The sequence below is a fragment of the Dipodomys merriami genome, unplaced genomic scaffold, assembly GCF_024711535.1.
Source record: "Dipodomys merriami isolate MVZ:Mamm:240054 unplaced genomic scaffold, mDipMer1.0.p SCAF_27, whole genome shotgun sequence".
Lineage (NCBI taxonomy): Eukaryota > Metazoa > Chordata > Mammalia > Rodentia > Heteromyidae > Dipodomys > Dipodomys merriami.
In genome coordinates, this window is record NW_027204159.1 from 16,230,067 (window position 1) to 16,249,638 (window position 19,572).

Here is a 19,572-nt window from a genome sequence, read left to right on the forward strand (position 1 = left end):
TGTAAACCACAACTTCGTTCTCTGGTGGAAGCAGGGCAAAGGTCTCAGCCCCATACTCAGCTTCCCATTTCCCACCAAAAAGCCTCCAAAAGAACAATCAATTACCCTAGTCCCTTAGAACTCTGCCCAAGGCTCCTAGACCCCTCAGCCGCAGGTGATACAAGGATGCCTGTTTGTAGCTTCTCTCCTACTTACAGAATGTCTCTGGCATGTGGCCCCATCTCTGAAAGCCTCAGTGTCCCTATCAATAATGAGAGTCAAAACTACTGCCCCCTTCACTGGGTTTACACAAAGACCCAGTTGATGACGCATGCAAGGACTTGAGCTCAGTGAGTGGTACTCAGTGCTCGCACTTAGTAGTGTGCCTGTTCTTACTGTTCTTTTCATTATCACTGGAGTCATCCCTCTTCTCTAAGGACTTCCCTGGTGGTGGAGAGCTCAACCCTACCCAACATTTCAATCCCTTGTTAATTTCGCAAATGTACATTAAGGGTCCGTTGCATGCCAAGTATCACATTAAGGAAATGAAAAAAAATGGAAGAAAACTTCAGCCCTGCCCACAAATATGTTAAAATTTATTTGCCAGCTCTGATCAAGTCATAAATAAAGCATGATTAGAATATATATATATATACATATATGTGTGTATGTATATATAAAGGGTTTATACGTGAATTGGGTTCATTATTATCTCCACAAAATAAACACTGGCTGTTATCAACTAGAGTAACCAACCAAAGAGAGTTTCTTTTTGTAATTTTTTCATTATTTTTTATTAACATCAATTAGTTATAAAGGGACTTTCACTTGAACATACCCACATAAACATGCAATGTACCTGATTAAATTTACCCCTTCCACTACTTTAGGTCATCCCTTTCTGCTTTCCCGAACCAATCTCAACAAGCTTCATTGTTCTGATTGAGACTACTGGCAGTATATGTAAAAATATAACCACTCAGTGGAAATTCATTCATTCATTCATCTGTTTCTTAAAACATGGACACTGGGAGATCAAAAGAAGATACTCTCAGGAAAGAAACACAAAGGTGCAATGCCTACGTGCCTCTTCATATTTATATAAAATAACATCCATATTGAAATGAACTCCAAGATATGGAAACAAGAGACCTCTCCTATTTTCAGTTTTTAGTTTTTATTTTTTTGGTGATTCTGTCTTCTTTATCTTATGTATGGTGCATTCAAGTATATACCTTCGGAAGGGTTGGGAGGAGGGTACCGAACTGGAAGGTAAAAGGGTGGAAAAGTGCAGCAGTAGGGCTGCTGGACACATGAAAGTGAGCCATACAGATTGTGGGTGGAGATGGGAGGGGAGGGAGGGACTGGGAGAGAGTTAACAAACAGAGACACTGTACAAAATGAAATGTACTCATTACCTGACTCATATAATTGTAACCCCTCTGTATATCACCTCCATAATAACAATAAAGTAAAGTAATAATGAAAAACAACTTGGGCACTGGTTCCTGGGATCTCAGACCCATCAGAAATGAGCTCAAATGGTCCATATGGTACAAGATGAGTTGTGTCAAACCTCATAGAGTCAAGATGACTCTCTGAGGTCAAGCTATATCTCCATGAGCTAGTGGCTAGGCCACAATGAGGGCTAAGATGTCCGAATCCTTACCCAAGGTTCTCTGCACAGTCTCATGCTGCCAATACAAGGAAAGCAGACAGAGTGCATATGGCAGGTGTCCCGCACTGCAGGAGCAAACACAGATAAACAATGTAACTGAGGAGTCTGCAGATGGCTTGTAATTTCACTGGAAAGGCAAAGCGGTATGAGCTTGAGACCCTTGAACTATGGAACTGAACAAGGACAGAGACCAGAGACAGAGGAAAAGATATTTTCCTATGTCTTCCTATTGGGTAAAAGAATTTTGATAAATGAGTAGTGAAAAGAAAGAAATGTTGGTGAGCCTGGGAGTTGAATGAATTTTTTTTTGATCAGTCGTTGGGCTTCAACTCACAGCCTTTTTTTAAAAATGAATTCTTAATATATGAAGAATGGGTAAACTGACAGAAAATTCCTTCAAAGAAGAGGGACTATTTACCTTTCCTTTCTAAGGAATTACACTATTTGAGTTCTCCCTTGAATCTACCAAATTGCAATTAATACATTTGTATACACTTGCATAACACCCAACATGTTTATTTTTTAAGTTTATAAGCTAACTCTAGCTTCCACATACAAGGGGAAGCATGCATCCTTTGTTTCTGTAGGCCTGATTTACTTCACTTAACATAATTTTTCCCGACTTTCCATTTTTTACAAATGATACAATATCATTCTTTCTAATGGATGATGTACACAACTTCATTGTGTAAATATACCACATTTTCTTGACTCATTTGTCCATTGAGGTTACATAACTGGGCTGATTCTATAACCATGGCTGTGGTGAATAGTGCTGCAGTGAACATGGTTGCAGGTGCTTGAAAGGGGTAGAGTGGGGTCAAAGGGAATGGGTGTAGAGGGATGAAGAGGAGAAGAAGGGGAGTCAATAATTTGATATACATGCTACAAAATTAAGACAAGTGAGGGGAAAGGTAGGGAGGGAAGGGATGAGTAAGAATGCTAAAAGGGGTGACACTGATCAAGGAATTTGTATTCACAAATTATTCATTGTTAAATGACAGCTCCTTTGTACACTACTTAGAGATAATAATAATAATAATAGAAGAAGAAGAAGAAAGTGTTTTTCAAAGGTGGAACAGCTCTGTGAGGCGTGAGCCTCTTCTTCCAGCTGAGATGTATAAGTACAGATGCACAGCGTGATTTGCAATGTTTGAGTCAAATAATACAAGCGGCTCATAAGTCTCCAGTGCTGACCTCATGGTCCCTAACTGAGACTCCATTTGGCCACAATCAGCTGTGGAGAGAGGCAATGGGAAAGCTCCCTCCTTACCTGCCATTCCTTTCAGTGGAATCAGATCATTCTGTGGTACAGAGCAGTTGAACTTGCCGCCTGCCCTAGAAGTCAGAGTGCTGCTCAGAACACATTATCAGGTCAGCAAGAGCAGGCACTGACATTTTTCTTCATCTCTCTTCCAGGAAGCCTTTCCCCATTGGAGACAAGGTGACCTTCAGTGGTAAAGAATGTGTGTGCCAGACATGCTCCCAGTCCATGACCAGCAGTAAGCCCATCAAGATCCGGGGACCAAGCCGTGAGTCCTCTCCCCAGCAGCTCCCTGTTCCAGGTCACTGTCTCTTCAGTTTCTCCTGACCTGGCACAGCCAGCTACTCCTGCAGGCATGGAAGGAAGCAAGACTTCTGAACCATGGCCCAATTGTCATGTTGCTTAGGCACACAAGGTCCACAGCACAGTGTAGGGAAGGCAGATTGCCTGATTAGAAGCAGTGAAGGCTGGTGCCTGTATCTGAGCCCTTAAGATGGGTCTCTTCTGGGACAAGCTGAGTTCCTGATCTTATGCCCCACAGTACCACTCTAGGGTTAACCAAAGATTTGTTCACCAGTAGTTCTAATATTGTGTGTATGTGAGAAAGTCTTGGGTCTTGAACTCGGGGCCTGAGCCCTGTCCCTGAGCTTTCTTTTTTTGGGGGGGAGGGGGATCCGGTCGTGGGGCCTGAACTCTGGGCCTGGGTGCTGTCCCTCAGCTCTTCAGCTCAAGACTAGCACTCTACCACTTGAACCACAGCGCTACCACTTCCGGCTTTTTGTCTTTTTTTGCTTATGTGGTGCTGAGGAATCGAACCCAGGGCCTCATGCATGCAAGGCAAGTGCTCTACCACTGAGCCACCTTCCCAGCCCCTCCCTGAGCTTTCTTGCTCAAAGCTAGCACTCTGTCACTTAAGCTACAGCTCTACTTCTGGGGTATTTTTGTTGTTGTTGTTGTTGTTTATGAGGGGGGAGGGAAGTTAATTGGAGATAAGAGTCTCCTGCCCAGGCTAGTTTGAACCAAGATCTTCAGCTCAGGCTTCTGAGTAACAAAGATTACAGGCATGAGCTACCAGTACCCAGCAGTTAGTTCTCAATTTTGATTTAAAAAAAATCCATTAAGGAAGAATTTGTAGCATGTCTCACAAAAGAGGAAATGGGGAATTCCCTGGGCGCAAACCACAGGCCTTCACAGCACTTGTTAGAGAGTTCCACGGGCCACTTTGTCAGCTTTACTTGCAACACTACAGATTTGGGAGCTTACCTTGAACCTCTAGGGATTTTGAATGCGAGAGCTGATATTGGTAGCAAGCTCCCTGAGTAATTCCCTTGCTATTTCTAAGACTGAGAATGCTAGCTGGGAATGGGGGTGGAGAGGGGTCTGCCATACCATAATAATGTTATATGTCATCACCAAACCATAGCTTTAAGGGAAAAGTAAAAATCAAGAGTGTGCCTTGGAGCAGTCCTCCTGATCTGAAGAGTCCATTCCACTCAAGCACGCGCAGCGTATAAATCTCTGTTCCCAGATGCCCTTGTGGAGCTGTGGGTAGTGCATGTGCCTGCAGACCCACATGCTCAGCCTCCTGGGTCTCCATGAGCCACACTGGGCTCCAGTGATCTTTCATGTTATATGACACCCTGGCTGGTCCCCATCAAGAGAATCAATGAAAACCCATTAGCAACACAGCACAGGTGCAGGGAGCTGATGACGATGGCACCAGCACAGTCAGCATCCTGAAGCCACATCAAACCAAGGAGGGTGAGCAGAGCCCACCTCCAGTCAGCAGGGCTTGGTTCCCAGGGGCTCCATTAGAGTCTACCCAGCTGTAATCAGCCGAAGGGAAGGACAGCGGAAAGATGCGCTCCTTTGCCTGCCCTTCCTTTCAGTTAAATGGGCTCTGGTCCTGAAATATGTAACGCACTTCCTTCGTGTCTTTGGCCATGCTCAAGAACTATTTTCTTATCTGAAGATGTCCAAGGGCACACACTGCTGTCCTGCCTAATTCCTTGAAAACACCTTCCAAATGAGGACCGTGGCCCTGTGGCTGATGTTGCAGAAGATCCCAGAGACAATGGGTCCATACGTGAGCAGTAGAGCAAGGTTTGCTGCAATCATCAGACTGTCGACCTTCTGCATGATCCAGTGCAGTACTGTTCCCTCCCTGCTATGAAAGAAGGATGGAATGTCTTATTCTCGCAAGAGTGTTGTGGAAAGCAATTATATTAGTCTACAGGAATTAAGCTCAGATACATTGTAGTGTGTAAAATACTCTATTAGTATAAAATGTGGGGTGTTACTAGTGTGGAGGTTTAGGGTAGAAAGCATATTGAAGGAGCACTGAGTAAGATTCCTAAATGTGTGGTTTCTCTCAGGTGTGCTGTGTGTTTCTATGTGAATTAGGGGAGGAGGGCGCTCTGACAGGTATTAGATTTCCTCAGCTGGGTGAGAGTCTTACATTTGAGCATGCACTCAACGACGGGCTCTAAATATCCCTGCTTTACTTTTCTTATTAAGAGATAGAGGAAGGCCAGATGCCTGTGGCTCACACCTAAAATCCTAGCTACTCAGGAAGGTGAGACCTGAGGATCGTAGTTTGAAGCCAGCCCCAAGCAGAAAAGTCTATTAAACTCTTACCTCCAATTAATAACCAAAAAAAAGTTCAAAACGGAGCTTGACTCAAGAGATAGAGCACCATCCTTGAGTTAAAAAAGCTAAGTAAGGCCCTGAGTTCAAGCCTTACTGAAGCACAGAGACAGGCAGACAGCCAGACAGCCAGCCAGACAGACAGACAGAGACACAGAGCAAGCTAGAAGGGGTGAGGGAAAGTGAGTGAAGGGGAACAAATGAGCATGCCAGCAATCTGCAGGGGGAGAGCTAAGGATTATGGCTTATCTTGCTTATTGCTCACAAATATTAAAGGCATTAATCCATGGGTCCCTGGTGCCTATGTTTCCTAGAAGTTTCCTTCAAGGGTGATCACTGTCTGTACTGCAAAGGCAGAGGGCCTCCTGAGTAGAGAGTATGTTGAATGTCTTTTGTGTTATCAAGGAACAGATGAAAACAAAGCCACTTGAAAAATCACAAAGAAAACTGTATCCCACAAAAGGCAAAGGACAAACTGAGTGTGGTGGCACACACCTGTAATTCCAGTGACTTGTGAGACTGAGGCAGGAAGACCACAAGTTCAAGGCCAGAATGGGCTACTTAACAAGATCCTGTATCAAAAAAAAAAAAAAATAGCAGGTTTTTTTTAAGCTAGAAGAGAATGAAGTTTATCCCTGAAGGGTAATAGAGATTCTGAAAAAGCAGTGTTTACTCAAAAGAGACTAAAGGGAATATTCAGAAATTATTAGGAGGACAGATCAAGGGGAAAAGAAATTTTTCCCTATAGATCTCACAGAGAAGAATCAATAGTGGTAGCAGCAGCATCGCCAACATCCCATTGTTACCTTCCCAATCATCACCATCACTACCAGCATTATCAGCACCTCTGCCAGCATTGGTTATTACTATTTAGGCACTGTACTAAGAATTCCATTCCAAAATATCTCATCTAATCATAGCAACTTGATCAGGGAGATCAGAGTAATTATCTTTTAGAGAAGAAAACTGAGACTCCACGAGCATAAATCACTCCCAGAGTAATACAGATAATAAGACATGAGACCAGCAGTCTGCCCATCTGGACACGGTGATAACACCCTGATACCAGCTGTATGACTTGCTAACTGGGAAGGGCCCCTTCTTCCTGGATACATTGCCTGAAACAATGCAGAGCCCTGATGTGAGTCACAAATCCCATTTATTTTTGCCGACCATAGTGGAAGAAATGACATAGTTAACTAGACTAAAAATGGCTTCCCAGGATCTTCAGAAGCCTCAATAATACCGCAGGGGATTTGGGAGACACAGGTGGTAGTCGTCCTTTCTGCCAGCTGAAGATGGTAATTTTGGAAGAGAGAGGAACATATGAGACGTGGACAGCTGGCTATGCAGAGACCCAACTTAGGACAGGGTGTGGTTCCTGACCCTGCTGACCCAGAGGCTCCCCAATGGAATGTGCCGTAGCTCTATCAGTGGCTCAGGGTGAAAAGAGAAAGGGGAGAAAAAGATGGAGATAAATATAAACCAGTACAAGCAGAAGTCCCATAATGTACTATGGGGAAAAAACCACATAGAGAGATATCACAAAGTTCTCATAAGGAACAAGCAGGAACTTCCCATAGTGGTAATATTGGTTCTTGCTTCCAGTGAGACTGGACAAAGCATAGGACATGGGGAAAATAAAAACATGAGAATATGAAATAATAACAGCCACTTATTGGGTATACTCCCATTACTTAGACTAGCCTAACTAAGGAAGACATTCAGACTCTTTCCTCAGTCCATTCTGTAGCCACTGCATTGGGGTAATGCCTAAAAATTTGAACTCAAGGTACATAATTCATCTCACATATGTCACTTTAACTTAGAGGGATAGGACTTATTCTGGAATGTGGAAATATACAAGTATTAAGTTTTATTGAAAGGACAGAGAATTATGTCATTAGCCAGTATCAGTGCCTGTCTTTATGGAGCTTGGGAGTGAGCTGGATCTGTGGGCTATCAGTATCAAGTGATGTGTAAGGAATGAAGGGTGAGAGAGTGAGACAGAGACAGAGAAACAGAGACAGACATAGAGATAGAAACAAGAGAGGAATGTCAGTGCCTTTGATTACTTGAAAGAACACAGCTCTGGTGGGAAAGAGCAGATTATTCTTGACTGCATAAGAATAGAGGGAGTTCCAGGATGTCAGGCCTCTGCTCCACATAAAGATGGTGTGACAGCCATCGCTGTCCAGACATACAGTGGACACCCTCAGAAGAGCAGAGCTGCCAGCCCTGGGGTGATTAGGCAGAGGACAGGTGCCCATCTCATTTGTCAAGAATGGAGTAAATGCCTGCACTGGCTGGGATATTAGACCAAATGTTTTGGGAACTGGGAGCCTCTGTGGAATTACACAGCCCACAGAGACATAAGGTCGGTATTTGTGACCTGGACAGGTTGACCAGATGCCAATCTATAAATGAAGGAGGGATCTGGGTATTGTAAGTAATTGTTTTCTGCAAACTATAATTATTGAGGAGGGGAAGTACAAAGAGACTTAAGAGGGAATGGAAGGACATGGCCAAACTTGTCATTCTCCCCACCCCCATTTGATGGTCTACGACTTGGAGACCTTAGGCCCACAACTTGTGTTAAGGGATACTGGAAAGGCACTCAACAGCCAAGTGGTAGCAGTCAACTTGTTCAAACACTTCAGCTGGGCCCAGACCCTCCCCACAGCCTGCTGGGCACACACCCCACCGTAGACAGGTTCCCACAACTTTATAGGTGGCTTATGTTCTCCCCAATTGCTCCAAATTATTTATTTATCTTATAGTGGCAACAGAGAGCTTTGTCCTCTAGTAAACTTTGCCCCATGACCCTTTCCTCCTCTAAAGTGGGCCTTCCGGTCAGCAAGGCTTGAATTCCCAGCATCTCCCAAGAACCTTGGACTCTGACTCCATTTCCTGCCCCTCCCAACATTCATTGAGCAATTGGATACCGCCTTCTGGGTCCACCCCACATTCTGTTGGACTCATGGCATGTTCCAGGGTAATAATGACAAAGAGTGAGAGCACATTTCTGGCTTGGGACAGTCTCATCAGACTAATCCTTGCAGCCTGAGGACATTGGCATATAAGCATGCTGGGGAAGGATGTGCATGGAATGAATGTTGGACCTCTTTGCCTGAGTACAGTAAGGCCCACTCATTCATACTCCTCAACAAACATGCTTTGAGCTCCTGCCATGTGCCTGGCACCTTGCTAAATAAGGGAAGAGAGAGCTTTAACCACAAAATACACACGTGGCCCTGGCCCTTCAGTATACATTATAAGAAAAGAACAGACTGGGGGTGTGGCCCAAATGGTAGAGTACCTGCCTAGCAAGCACATAGGCCCTGAGTTCAAACTCTAGTAACTACTGACTGAGAAAGAATAGAGGGAAAAAAGAAATGTGACTATTCCCAGCAGTGGAGCTTCTCAAACTTTACCATGCACAGAGATCTTGTAAAAATTCAGTCATCTGTGGAGCTATGCATTGATAGCCCTGGGTAAGGCAAATGCTATAGGTCCTGAGGTTGCTATAGGTCCTTTACCTTGATTGGCAACTTGAGGAGCAGCCACAAACAGTGCAGGGGTGCTTTGTATGAATACAGGGAGTTCTTTCATCATCATCATCGTCATTGACGTTGTTGTCATTATCATTGTCCTCCTCTTCCTCCTCATCCTCCTCCTCCTCCTCCTCCTCATCCTCCACCACCACTACACCTGTCCCTTGTCCAGTGGCCTTTCCTCTTACCTCACAGGGTCTCTGGCTGAGCTGCTCATGTCATAGCCGGGGCACCTGTGAAGAGACTTGTGTTCAGGGAGGGAAACGGGATGATGGTGAGATGTTGTATTCAGTGGCATCCTCTTATCTTTGCAGACTGTGCTGGGTGCAAGGAAGAAATCAAGCATGGCCAGTCGCTCCTGGCACTGGACAAGCAGTGGCATGTCAGCTGCTTCAAATGCCAGACCTGCAGCGTCATTCTCACCGGGGAGTACATCAGCAAGTGGGTGTCCCTTTCAGGCCTGGCCCTGGCTTCCAAGGCCTCCACACCCCGTGAGGCCTCCCAGGATCTCCAGCATCAGCTATCAGCCATCACACCTGGGCTACTTCAGCCTCTTCCCAGCCCCTTTCCACCTGCAGGCTGTGCTGTGTGGTCTCCTCTGCCACTCTCCACCCTTCTCTTCCTCCTTGTGCCTTCTGCTCACAAGTGGCCTCGAACCATCACTCAGCACCTCCACGCCCCCATGATCAGCCTCCACACTGCCCCGTGTGTTTTTGTCACAAGCTTCTCCATGTATAACTATAGTTGTGTGTATGTTTCAACTTTTTTTGTCTCTGTGCCAGGTGCTAGGGCTTGAACTTGGGGCCCCGGTACTCTCCTTTAGCTTTGAAGCCCAAGGCTGGTGCTTTACCACATGAGCCACACCTTCACTTCTAGCTTTTTGATGGTTACTTAGAGATGAGTCTCTTAGATTTGTCTGCCTGGGCTGGCTTCAAATCATGATCCTTAGATCTCAGCCTTCTAAGTAGCTGTGATTATAGGTGTGAGCCAGTGCCCAGCTTCAGCTTTTTAATAATGATAATAATGCTAAATATCATTTTACTGGGCTTTTGTTGTATGCAAGGAACTTACTATCTGATAATCAAATTAAACTCTTTTAAGGTCCCCCTCATGAAGTGTCTTTCCCCATGGGATACTGAGAGTGAGTAACTTGCTCTAGGGATGGTTTTTATTCCTGTACCTGCCAAGACAGGGACTTGGTTAGAGTCACTGTGGTATGCCCTGCCTATGGTACAATGCCTGACTCATCATTATAATGTAGTTGTTCAAGGAATTTAACTGAGATCAAAGGAGATGATGGAAGCATAGAATCATCAGTAGAGAGAAGCCAGCCCCAGCAGCCTGCACATGGTAGCTCTGGACAAGTCTCCCCCTTGTGCCTAAGCCCTACAGACCACATGTGTATTCTCAAATGCCTAAAGACAGTTATGATTACAACCTATCAGTGTTTTGACACTTCTGGACCCCAAGTACTTCCTAAATCCCACTCTCCATCTTGAAGGTAGGAGATGGTGATTGTGTAGCGTGGTAGTATCCATGGTACATGCTCCCCACACATGTTCAGTCTATAATGAAATGAGCCATGTTCATGAAGAAATTAGATAGCAAAGGGTGTATAAAATGTACTGATTAGCTTGATTTCTTAAGACCCTTTCAATTGTGGACAATAGAAATCTAATTCCAGCTGATTGTTGCTTTCTAGCAACAATTGGAGTTCACATCTCATAGAAGTAAGGTCAAATGTATACTGACTTCAGGTGTGGTCTGCCTCCAGAGACCTAAAGATGTTCACAGTACAGAATTCTCTCTATCTCTCTCTCCCTCTGTCTCTCTCTCTCACTCTTTTTCTTTCTCTTTCTTCTGCTTCTCTAATAGACTCATTCTCAAGAAGACCTCTTCCCAAAAAAGGAAGAAAAGTAGATTATCAATAATGCCATGGTTACATTCATTATACCATTAGCAAGCCAATGGGATGAGGAAAGGGAAGATTTTACCTCAAAATCTCCAACTGATGTCTCATGGTTGCCCTCGATTTGGCACGTTCTGGATCAATCATGAGCCAGGAAGTTCCAATCCTAGAGCCAGAGAAAAGCCCCTTGTGGCCCCAGAAAACTCAAACTTTCAAAGGAAAATCTAGGCATTGCCACCAGTGAAGGCGTAGATGGAAGCCAAGAGATGATGACCAAACCACACTTGCCTTGGTGTGAGGTACATGTGAACAGCCATGAATGTTCAGAGAAGAGGAATCACTTCTAGCTAGCAGGAAGTGGAATATATGAGTTTCATGTATCTGCACTGGAAACTTGAAAAAAAGGGGATAAGATTTGAAAAAGCAAAAGAGAGCTTGGGCAGAACAGTCAAGGAAGGGAAGTAGACAAGGACTGAACCAGTTGCATCCTGTCTGGGAGCTCAAGTATGTGCGCAGGTGAAGCAGAGTCCCCGCATGGCAGAGGTGAACTCATCAAAAGCCATATCAGTAGGGTTCGGCATTCTTTTCTGAGCCTGACAGGTAAACAGTGTCCTTGGAAAGTCACCACTCAGGGTTATTGAGTCTGGAAGCCTAAGTCAGCATTTTAGGGGACTCTGGAGCTTTCTCCGAGAACCTTTTAAAGAAGCCTAGCTGATACTACCCACTCGTGTGGCCTCTACAGTCTGGTGGTCTGAGGCCAGCCCAGGCAGAGTGTTAGCAAAAGCCTATCTTAATCAATAAGCTTAGCATGATGACATGTACCTGTGATACCAACTGTGTGGGAGGTCGGACACTCATGATCTGCTCCAGCCGTGGGCAAAGAAAATAACAAAACAAAGTTGGCAGAATAGGTCAGTTGAGTACCTGCCTAGAGAATAAATAAATAAATAAATAAATAAATAAATAATAAGTTCTTTGAGGCAAAGGGAAGAGAGTGGCTCTGGAGAATTTGTGAGGTGAGGAAGAAGGTGAAGAGAAAAAGGAGAATGAAGGCTGACAGTCCAGAACAATAATAGGCGGACCTCACCAGGTGTGGATTCCCAAGCCCCCAATCCAGGGAATCTCTGATCCTGTAGATCTGAGGAGTCTGCGTTTTTAATGAACTCTGCAAGTGTGGCCATAGGCTATTGCCTATGGACAATAGGACCTGGACCTCCCACAGGACTTTCACTCTGTCACTGGCCTTTGAACGTCCTCATCCTGTGTGCATTTCCTCTTGCAGGGATGGAGTCCCCTACTGCGAGGCTGACTACCATTCCCAGTTTGGCATTAAATGTGAGACTTGTGACCGATACATCAGCGGCAGGGTCTTGGAGGTGAGTGGGCCCAAGTGATCAAGGGGATGTACAAGCATGATTCCACAAGTCATCACCAAGGAGAGAAAGCCCTTTCCTCAACATTTCAACCTCCCCAGCCTGGCTTGCTACATGCCCTTGAACAGATAACTTTGATCTCTGAGCACCCCCAAAATGAGATGGACAGAATTATTCTTGGTTCAACAATTGCTATGCTGGAAAAACAGTTGCTTCTTGGGATTCAGACCCAGACAGATTTCTAGGGAGTGACAATTAGGATTTTCCTCTCAGTCCCTGCCTAAGGATAGAAAACCCCCTCTTTTTTTTTAAAGTATTTGGTAATGTGTTGATTTAAGAACCAGCTTGTCTAGCAACTTGCTCCCTGAGCCCTTCTTTGGCTGGTCCATCACCATGGCAACCACTCTCCTCATTCTCCATTATACAAGCTCACTTTGCCAGTGTCAGACAACCTCAGTCCCTTGCTGGGCCCGTGGCCTCCCTGGCTTTCCTTTCTTTCTTTCTTTCTTTCTTTCTTTCTTTCTTTCTTTCTTTCTTTCTTTCTTTCTTTCTTTCTTTCTTTCTATTTTCTTTCTTTCTTTCTTTCTTTTTTGTACTTTTTTATTGTGAAAATACTGTACAGAGGGGTGACAGTTACATGAGCAAGGTAATGAGTACATTTCCTAACGAGCATTGTTGCCTCCTCCTTTGATTTTTCCCTACCATCCCTTCCCTCTCACCTCCACAACTACACCCCCCACGCCCCCACCCCCACCACCCCCTACCCCTGCCAAAGTTGTAAAGTTCGTTTTCAACATAGTGTCTTGTACATCTCATTGTTACAATGGGTCAAACTATATCCCTATTTAAGCATTTTGTTTTTTTCCCTTCCCCTCCCCAAATTAGAGAAGTGTATATACAAGATGCAGGGCACCGACAATAATACAGTGAAAACAGGGGTTATAGTGTGGGGGAGCGACATACAAAGAAACAAAAAAAAAATCACCTGGTACATCATAAATACATTAGAAACAATACAAGAAAGAAAAATATTTGTGTCTCTATCTTGGGGTTCATTTCACTTATCATCTTTTATGGTCGTATGTACATAATTTTTGACATCTTCTACTTGTCCTACTCATGCACTAGTTATTGCAAATAAGGGAAACCATGGGACCTATGTTTCTTTGGGCCTGGCTTACTTCACTTAGAATCATTTTTTCCAAGTCTTTCCATTTCCTAACAAATGGGGTGATGTCATTCTTTCTGATGGAGGCATAGAATTTATATATATATATATATATATATATATATATATATATATATATGAGTATATATACATATACATATATATATATATATTACATTTTCTTGATCCATTCATCTACTGAGGGACATCTGGGTTGGTTCCATATCTTAGCTATGGTAAATAAGACTGCAATAAACATAGTTGTGCTGGTAGCCTTAGTATGGCCTTGTTTGTGATCATTTGGTAAATGCCCAAAAGTAGGATTGCTGGATCATAGGGGAGCTCTATGTGGAGTCTTTTGAGGAACCTCCATACTGCTTTCCAAAGTGGTTGAACAAGTTTACACTCCCACCAACAATACAGTAAGGTTCCCTTCTGTCCACATCCCCTCCAGCATCTGTTATTATTAGAGTTCTTGATTCTAGCCATTCTAACTGGGATGAGGTGGAATCTCAATGTTGTTTTGATTTGCATTTCTTTTATGGCTAGCAAGGTTGAGCATTTATTTCTTCGTGTGTCTATTGGCCATTCTTATTTCCTCTTCAGAGAAGTTTCTCTTAAAGTCTTTAGCCCACTTATTTATCAGATGGTTGGTTTTTTTTTGAGGATTTGTTGTTGGGGGATTTAATTTTTTGAGTTCCAAGTATATTTTAGATATGAGACCCTTGTCTGTTGTATGAAGATCTTCTCCCAATCCGTGGGCTTTCTATTGATCTTGCTAGCTATGTCCTTTGCCATGCAGAAGCTCTGTAGCTTCATGCAATCCCATTTGTCCAAACTTTCTTTGATTTGTTTGTTTCTGGGTCTTTATTAAGAAAATTTTGGCCTGTGCCAAGGAGACCTAGGGTTTCTCCTATTCCTTCCTGTAATGTTTTCAGGGTGTCTGCTTTGACTCCAAGGACTTTGATCCATTTAGAGTTGATTCTGGTGCAGGGTGATATATAAGGATCTAGCTTTAGTTTTCTATAGGTAATTAGCCAATTTTGCCAGCACCATTTACTGAAGAGGCTTTCTTCCATTCTAGTTTTTTAGCTCCCTTATCAAAGATTAGGTAGCTATATGTCTGTGGGCTCATTTCTGGGTTTTCAGTTTTATTCCATTGGTCCTCATGTCTGTTTTTGTGCTAGTACCAAGCTATTTTGATTACTATGGCTTTATAGTAGAGTTTGAAATTTGGTATTGATATTCCTCCAGCACTGTTCTTTCTGTTAAAGATCGTTTTTGCTATTCAGGGTCTTTTATTGTTCCATATGAATTTTTGGATTGCTTCTTCTATTTCATTGAGGAAAGACGTTGGAATATTAACAAGTATCGCATTGAATTTGTAGATAGCCTTTGGAAGTATTGCCATTTTCACGATGTAGATCTTTCCAATCCAGGAGTATGGGAGGTTTTTCCACTTCTAAGTTCTGCTTTGATTTCCTTTTTCAGGTTTTTAAAGTTTTCATCATAGAGGTCCTTCACTTCTTTATTTGACTCCTAGATATTTTATTTTTTGTGGGGCTATTACAAAAGGAGTTACTTTCCTGATTTCAGCCACACTCTTCTCATTGTTGGCATACAGAAAAGCCATTGATTTTTGAGGGTTAATTTTATACCTTGCTACTTTGCCAAAGTTTCGAATCAGCTCAAGTAATTTTGGAGTGGAGTCTATGGGATTCTTTAAATACAAGATCGTGTCATCTGCAAAGAGGGAGAGTTTTCCTTTCTATGCTCTCTGGGCCTGGAAGCTGCCTTTCCATACATAGTTAGGAACCACCTACATTGAGGAATAAAAAACAGGAAAACAATAATAGTACAGGGGTAGGAACAATTGGGATCTAGCACTGATAATCAGATTTTGAGTGTGGATCTTTGCATCTCTAGCCCTCTGTTTTTCATCTATCAGTGGCTGATGAATGGCAAGTTGGGTAAGCCACTGTAAATAGAATCATCAGTTCTGCACAATCTGATTGTTTAGTTCTGGTTACCATGATTGCTGAGTTGAGAAGGATTCTTTGGCCACAGGTAGTTTAGCAGGAGAGAATATAGCAACTAGGACAAAAACTGCCTGAAGAGATGCAGTGAAGCAGAGCCCTGAGAATGAAGAGGCCAGCTGGGAAGAGCTAGGAGAAAAATGGACCCAATTCCTTTGGGAAACAGAAAGAAAGCCAGCATGGCTTAAATTTATAAATTGATGGTGTAGGAATACGGAATATTATCATAGAGGACATATTTCATATGACTTTGTACTCCACATTACATGTACTCCACATGTAATGGAAAGCCAATGGAGTGTTTTAAACCAAGGAACAGCCTGGTATGATTATATATTTAAAAGATTGTACTAGCTATTATGTAGAGAACTGATTGTAGGGAGTCAAGAGAGAATATGATGAACAGATACACCAAACTGCTAAACTATGAAGCATCTCTAAGAAGCAACCCAAAGGATAAGGCATGAGCTTTGTCTTGGGCTCAGATTCCCAAGGACCTGAGATACCAGGTTGGGAGTAGGTGATTCACCAGGCAAAGGAGAGTCATAGAAACATTGGACAGGAATGTCTGCTTAGAGCTGCATCTCAAGGAAGATGGTGTTATCATGCTCATAGGCTAGATCTGAAGGACAGAAAACAGAAGAGGAGCTAAGCAATAGTGAATCTTCTACATGCTCAGGAGGATGAGATCTGAGGATTGTGAGTCCATGAGATTTTTAAGTCCAATTAACCATCAAATCCAAAAGTAGGACTGTGGCTCAAGTGGTAGAGCACCAGTGTGAGTGAAAAAGCTAAGTAAGGGATAATGCACAGACCCAGAGTTCAAGTACTGGCACTGGCATATGCACACACATGCGCGCGCGTGCGCACGCGCGCACACACACACACACACACAATCCTAGAAGATAAAACTAAAAAAGAAGCCAGTGCATGACACCTGTCTTTGTCTCCAATATTATGGAAGCAACTTGTAAATGTGGGAACTGAGGAGAAGAGACCAAAAGTTGTAGCAAAAAAAAAAAATCAAGCCTGGGCCATAAGAAGTGTGGTGTCATCATGTGCAGAACTAGGGATGGCAGAGAAGAACTTTGATTACACCCAGAGCCACAGATTAAACACAGAGTGCAGTACTTCCTAGCTGCTTTGAAATTCTGTGGTGGTGACTGCCTTTTCTAGCAGTAGTCACTTCTTTAGACTGGGTTTCAATTAATCCCATTTGTAGAGGCTCCATTAGCATCTTGGACCTATTGGGTTTTTTTCTTTTCTTTTTAGAGCTGGAAGAGATTTTTAACAGTCCACTAGTTCAAATTCCTCATTTTACAGATGAGAAAAGTGAGAGCCAAGACATGAAGTACCTTTCTGCTGGTATAGGCAGTATTTTTGGTAGAGACAGGGAAATATTTGGGACTCCAGGATCCTGTATCCCAACCCTGACATGGCTCTCAGACACGTAAGAGTCTTTGAGGTAGCATAATGTCAGAGGGGAAAAAAAAGTATGGCTTAGATTCAAGTTTTGCCACTTCTAGCCATGCAACTTCAAGCAATTTATTTTCCCCAAAACTTTTATCTGTCAAATACTACTGTCCTTTCATTCCTGATGAATATGTTAGTCATGACTTTTTTTGTTTGCAAATGGCACTGGCTGAAAAGGAAAACTGCTCCTATAATAAATAGTCTATGAATAGTTCTGGCTTCAGGCACAGCTGGATTCAGTGCCTAAATAAAATCCCTTGGAATCACTGGCCATCTTGGCTCCACACATTGGCTCTATTCTCAAAAAGTGTCTTCTTTGTGATAGAAACATTAGACACCAATCACTCCAGCTAATATCTCCAGTGGAAAACAAACTTCTGTTTCCTGATCATCTAGGACCCACTCTGGGTGACTCAGAAGTATCCCTGAACCAATAGTTTCACCTAAAGTAGGAATAGCTGAATTAGTGCAGTCTGCACAACTTCAACATATGGACTGACGGGGCTTAGTGCCATTTGTGGAAAAAGAGAAAGGATGTGGGCCAGGTCACTAGTACACCACAGGCACTCACCTAAATCGTTTCTCTTCTCCTTCCAATCTTTCCCATTCCCTCCTTAGGCCATCTCACAATCCCTTCTTCGGGGACAGAATGCAATACACAAAGTATCAGTCACCATCCTTCTTTGTCCAAATCCTCACCAAAAAGAACCATGACATGGTCTTGTTGTATTTCCTGACTTTATTTGCCATTCTTCATCTTCTCCAATATGATTCCAGTTTACAGATACCAATTTCTTGCTATTTTTCTTCACTATTTGTTTTGACACAAGACTTTATTAGCCTGTGAAATGGTTCCTCTTCTCTTGTTAATTTGTCTTTTTCACAGGCTGGGTCATTATCTACACCATGCGTGGCCAGGGCCTCTTCCAGCTGCAGTGGGGTAGTGGGGAGTAGCATTTAGGAAGACGTTATGCTGCCAGCCTAGGGGTGGCGGTGGGGGTGGGGTGGGGGGAGAAGGTCTATAATTGAAATGATAAAAAGACACTGAGTAGGAAGAGGCTACTAATTAAACTGATTATCCTTGTCATGGTAGGAGAGTCTCAGTCCCACGGGTTCCCAGCTTGGGAAAATAGCAGGCTTCTTCTAACGTTTGAGTATAGTTTGCTTGGATGATGACAGGGCTATTTCCTCATTGGTGGGAGTCACATAAACAACCAAAACTGGAAGAAAATAAAAAGAAAGAAAGAAGGAAAGGTATTACCATTTTTTTTCTTTGGTGACAATCTGACCTTTTCCCATTCTCCTTGTTTTTAGAATAAAGTAAGCTATTCCAGAATAAGCAAGCTCATCCCAACAACTTCACACCACAAAAAATAAAACCATTTGGAAATAGGTTTTATTTACTCAATTATAATTTTTTAAATTGGAACATATTAGCATCACACCAAGTGGTCTTCCAGCCCACCAGTAGCCATCAATTCCACACCCCCATGAGAAAATCCTCCACCTGCCCTGACATACAAAACACTCCTTCAGAACAGTTCCCCTCTTCCAACCCGATCTCTCTACCATCACCATACCCATATAGAAATTCCGGAGCCAAGGCCACCAAAGGATGCTTACATGTCAGATTCTCTGAAATAGGTTTCTAACGTTGGCATTGACAGCATAGAAATGTGTTGGGTTCGTCCATTTCTAGCTCCCACACACCAGGCCCAACACTACTGCTGGCTTCCAGTGAGACTTTGAGGCACAATAGTCCCAGAGTCTCTCCCCACCATACTAGGGTTTGAATTCGAGGGCTCAAGCTTATTAGGCAACTGCTCTAATGCTGAGCCATGCCTCCTGACCTTTTTTGCACTGGTTATTTCAAATCAGGGTCACACTTCTTGTCCAAGTATCATAAAGGGAATAATAGGTAGAGGTCACCATGCCCAGCTCCTTTGGCTGAGCCAGAGTCTCACAGGCTGCCACCCAGGCTTCCCTGGAGTTTATTCATCTCAATCTCAGCCTCCCAAGTGGCTTGGATTACAGGTATGAGCTACTAGCCCTAGGATCCCATTTTTAATTTAAGTAGCAATGAGAGATAGCAGTGGGAAAAGGGAAAGTAACTAACCAAATCCACCTCAGGATGGGCTGGACTCAGGGCTGAGGCACCTCGTCTGCAACAATCAGGCCTGAGGGTTAGGGGCTCTCCAGAAAGACCGAGCTGTCTAAGTGCAAAAATTTGTACAGGAGCCCTAAAAACCTGTTCTTCATATGACAGTCTCAACTTTGGCCTAATCTGTGAGTCTCATATACTCGGCGTTACCTAATTCTTTAAGTTGTCACTAAGTCAACTCACTTACATAGAAGAAAGCTTGCACAACATAACAAGCAAACCTATATCACTTACCATATTGCAAGTAACCCCAAAATATAGTAGTTCTAGCTAGATTCTATTGCTCCAAGCCTCTTGCCTCTTCTTATTCTTTAAAAAATAGAGTAAAGCT

General features: G+C 43.2%; 1 protein-coding gene across 5 annotated transcripts in view; it reads left to right on the forward strand.

Annotated features, from left to right (window-relative positions):
* The window catches only part of Ablim3 (actin binding LIM protein family member 3), a 129,842-nt gene that overhangs the window by 66,778 nt on the left and 43,492 nt on the right, over positions 1-19,572 (forward strand). For 3 of the 5 annotated variants that reach the window (XM_070036358.1, XM_070036357.1, XM_070036356.1), the window contains exons 4-6: positions 3,077-3,222; positions 9,436-9,562; positions 12,313-12,406. In XM_070036358.1, coding sequence (XP_069892459.1) covers positions 3,077-3,222; positions 9,436-9,562; positions 12,313-12,406 — 367 coding nt within the window. The remainder of the gene's footprint in view (positions 1-3,076; positions 3,223-9,435; positions 9,563-12,312; positions 12,407-19,572) is intronic. The other 2 variants (XM_070036359.1, XM_070036360.1) reach the window with 1 other exon arrangement.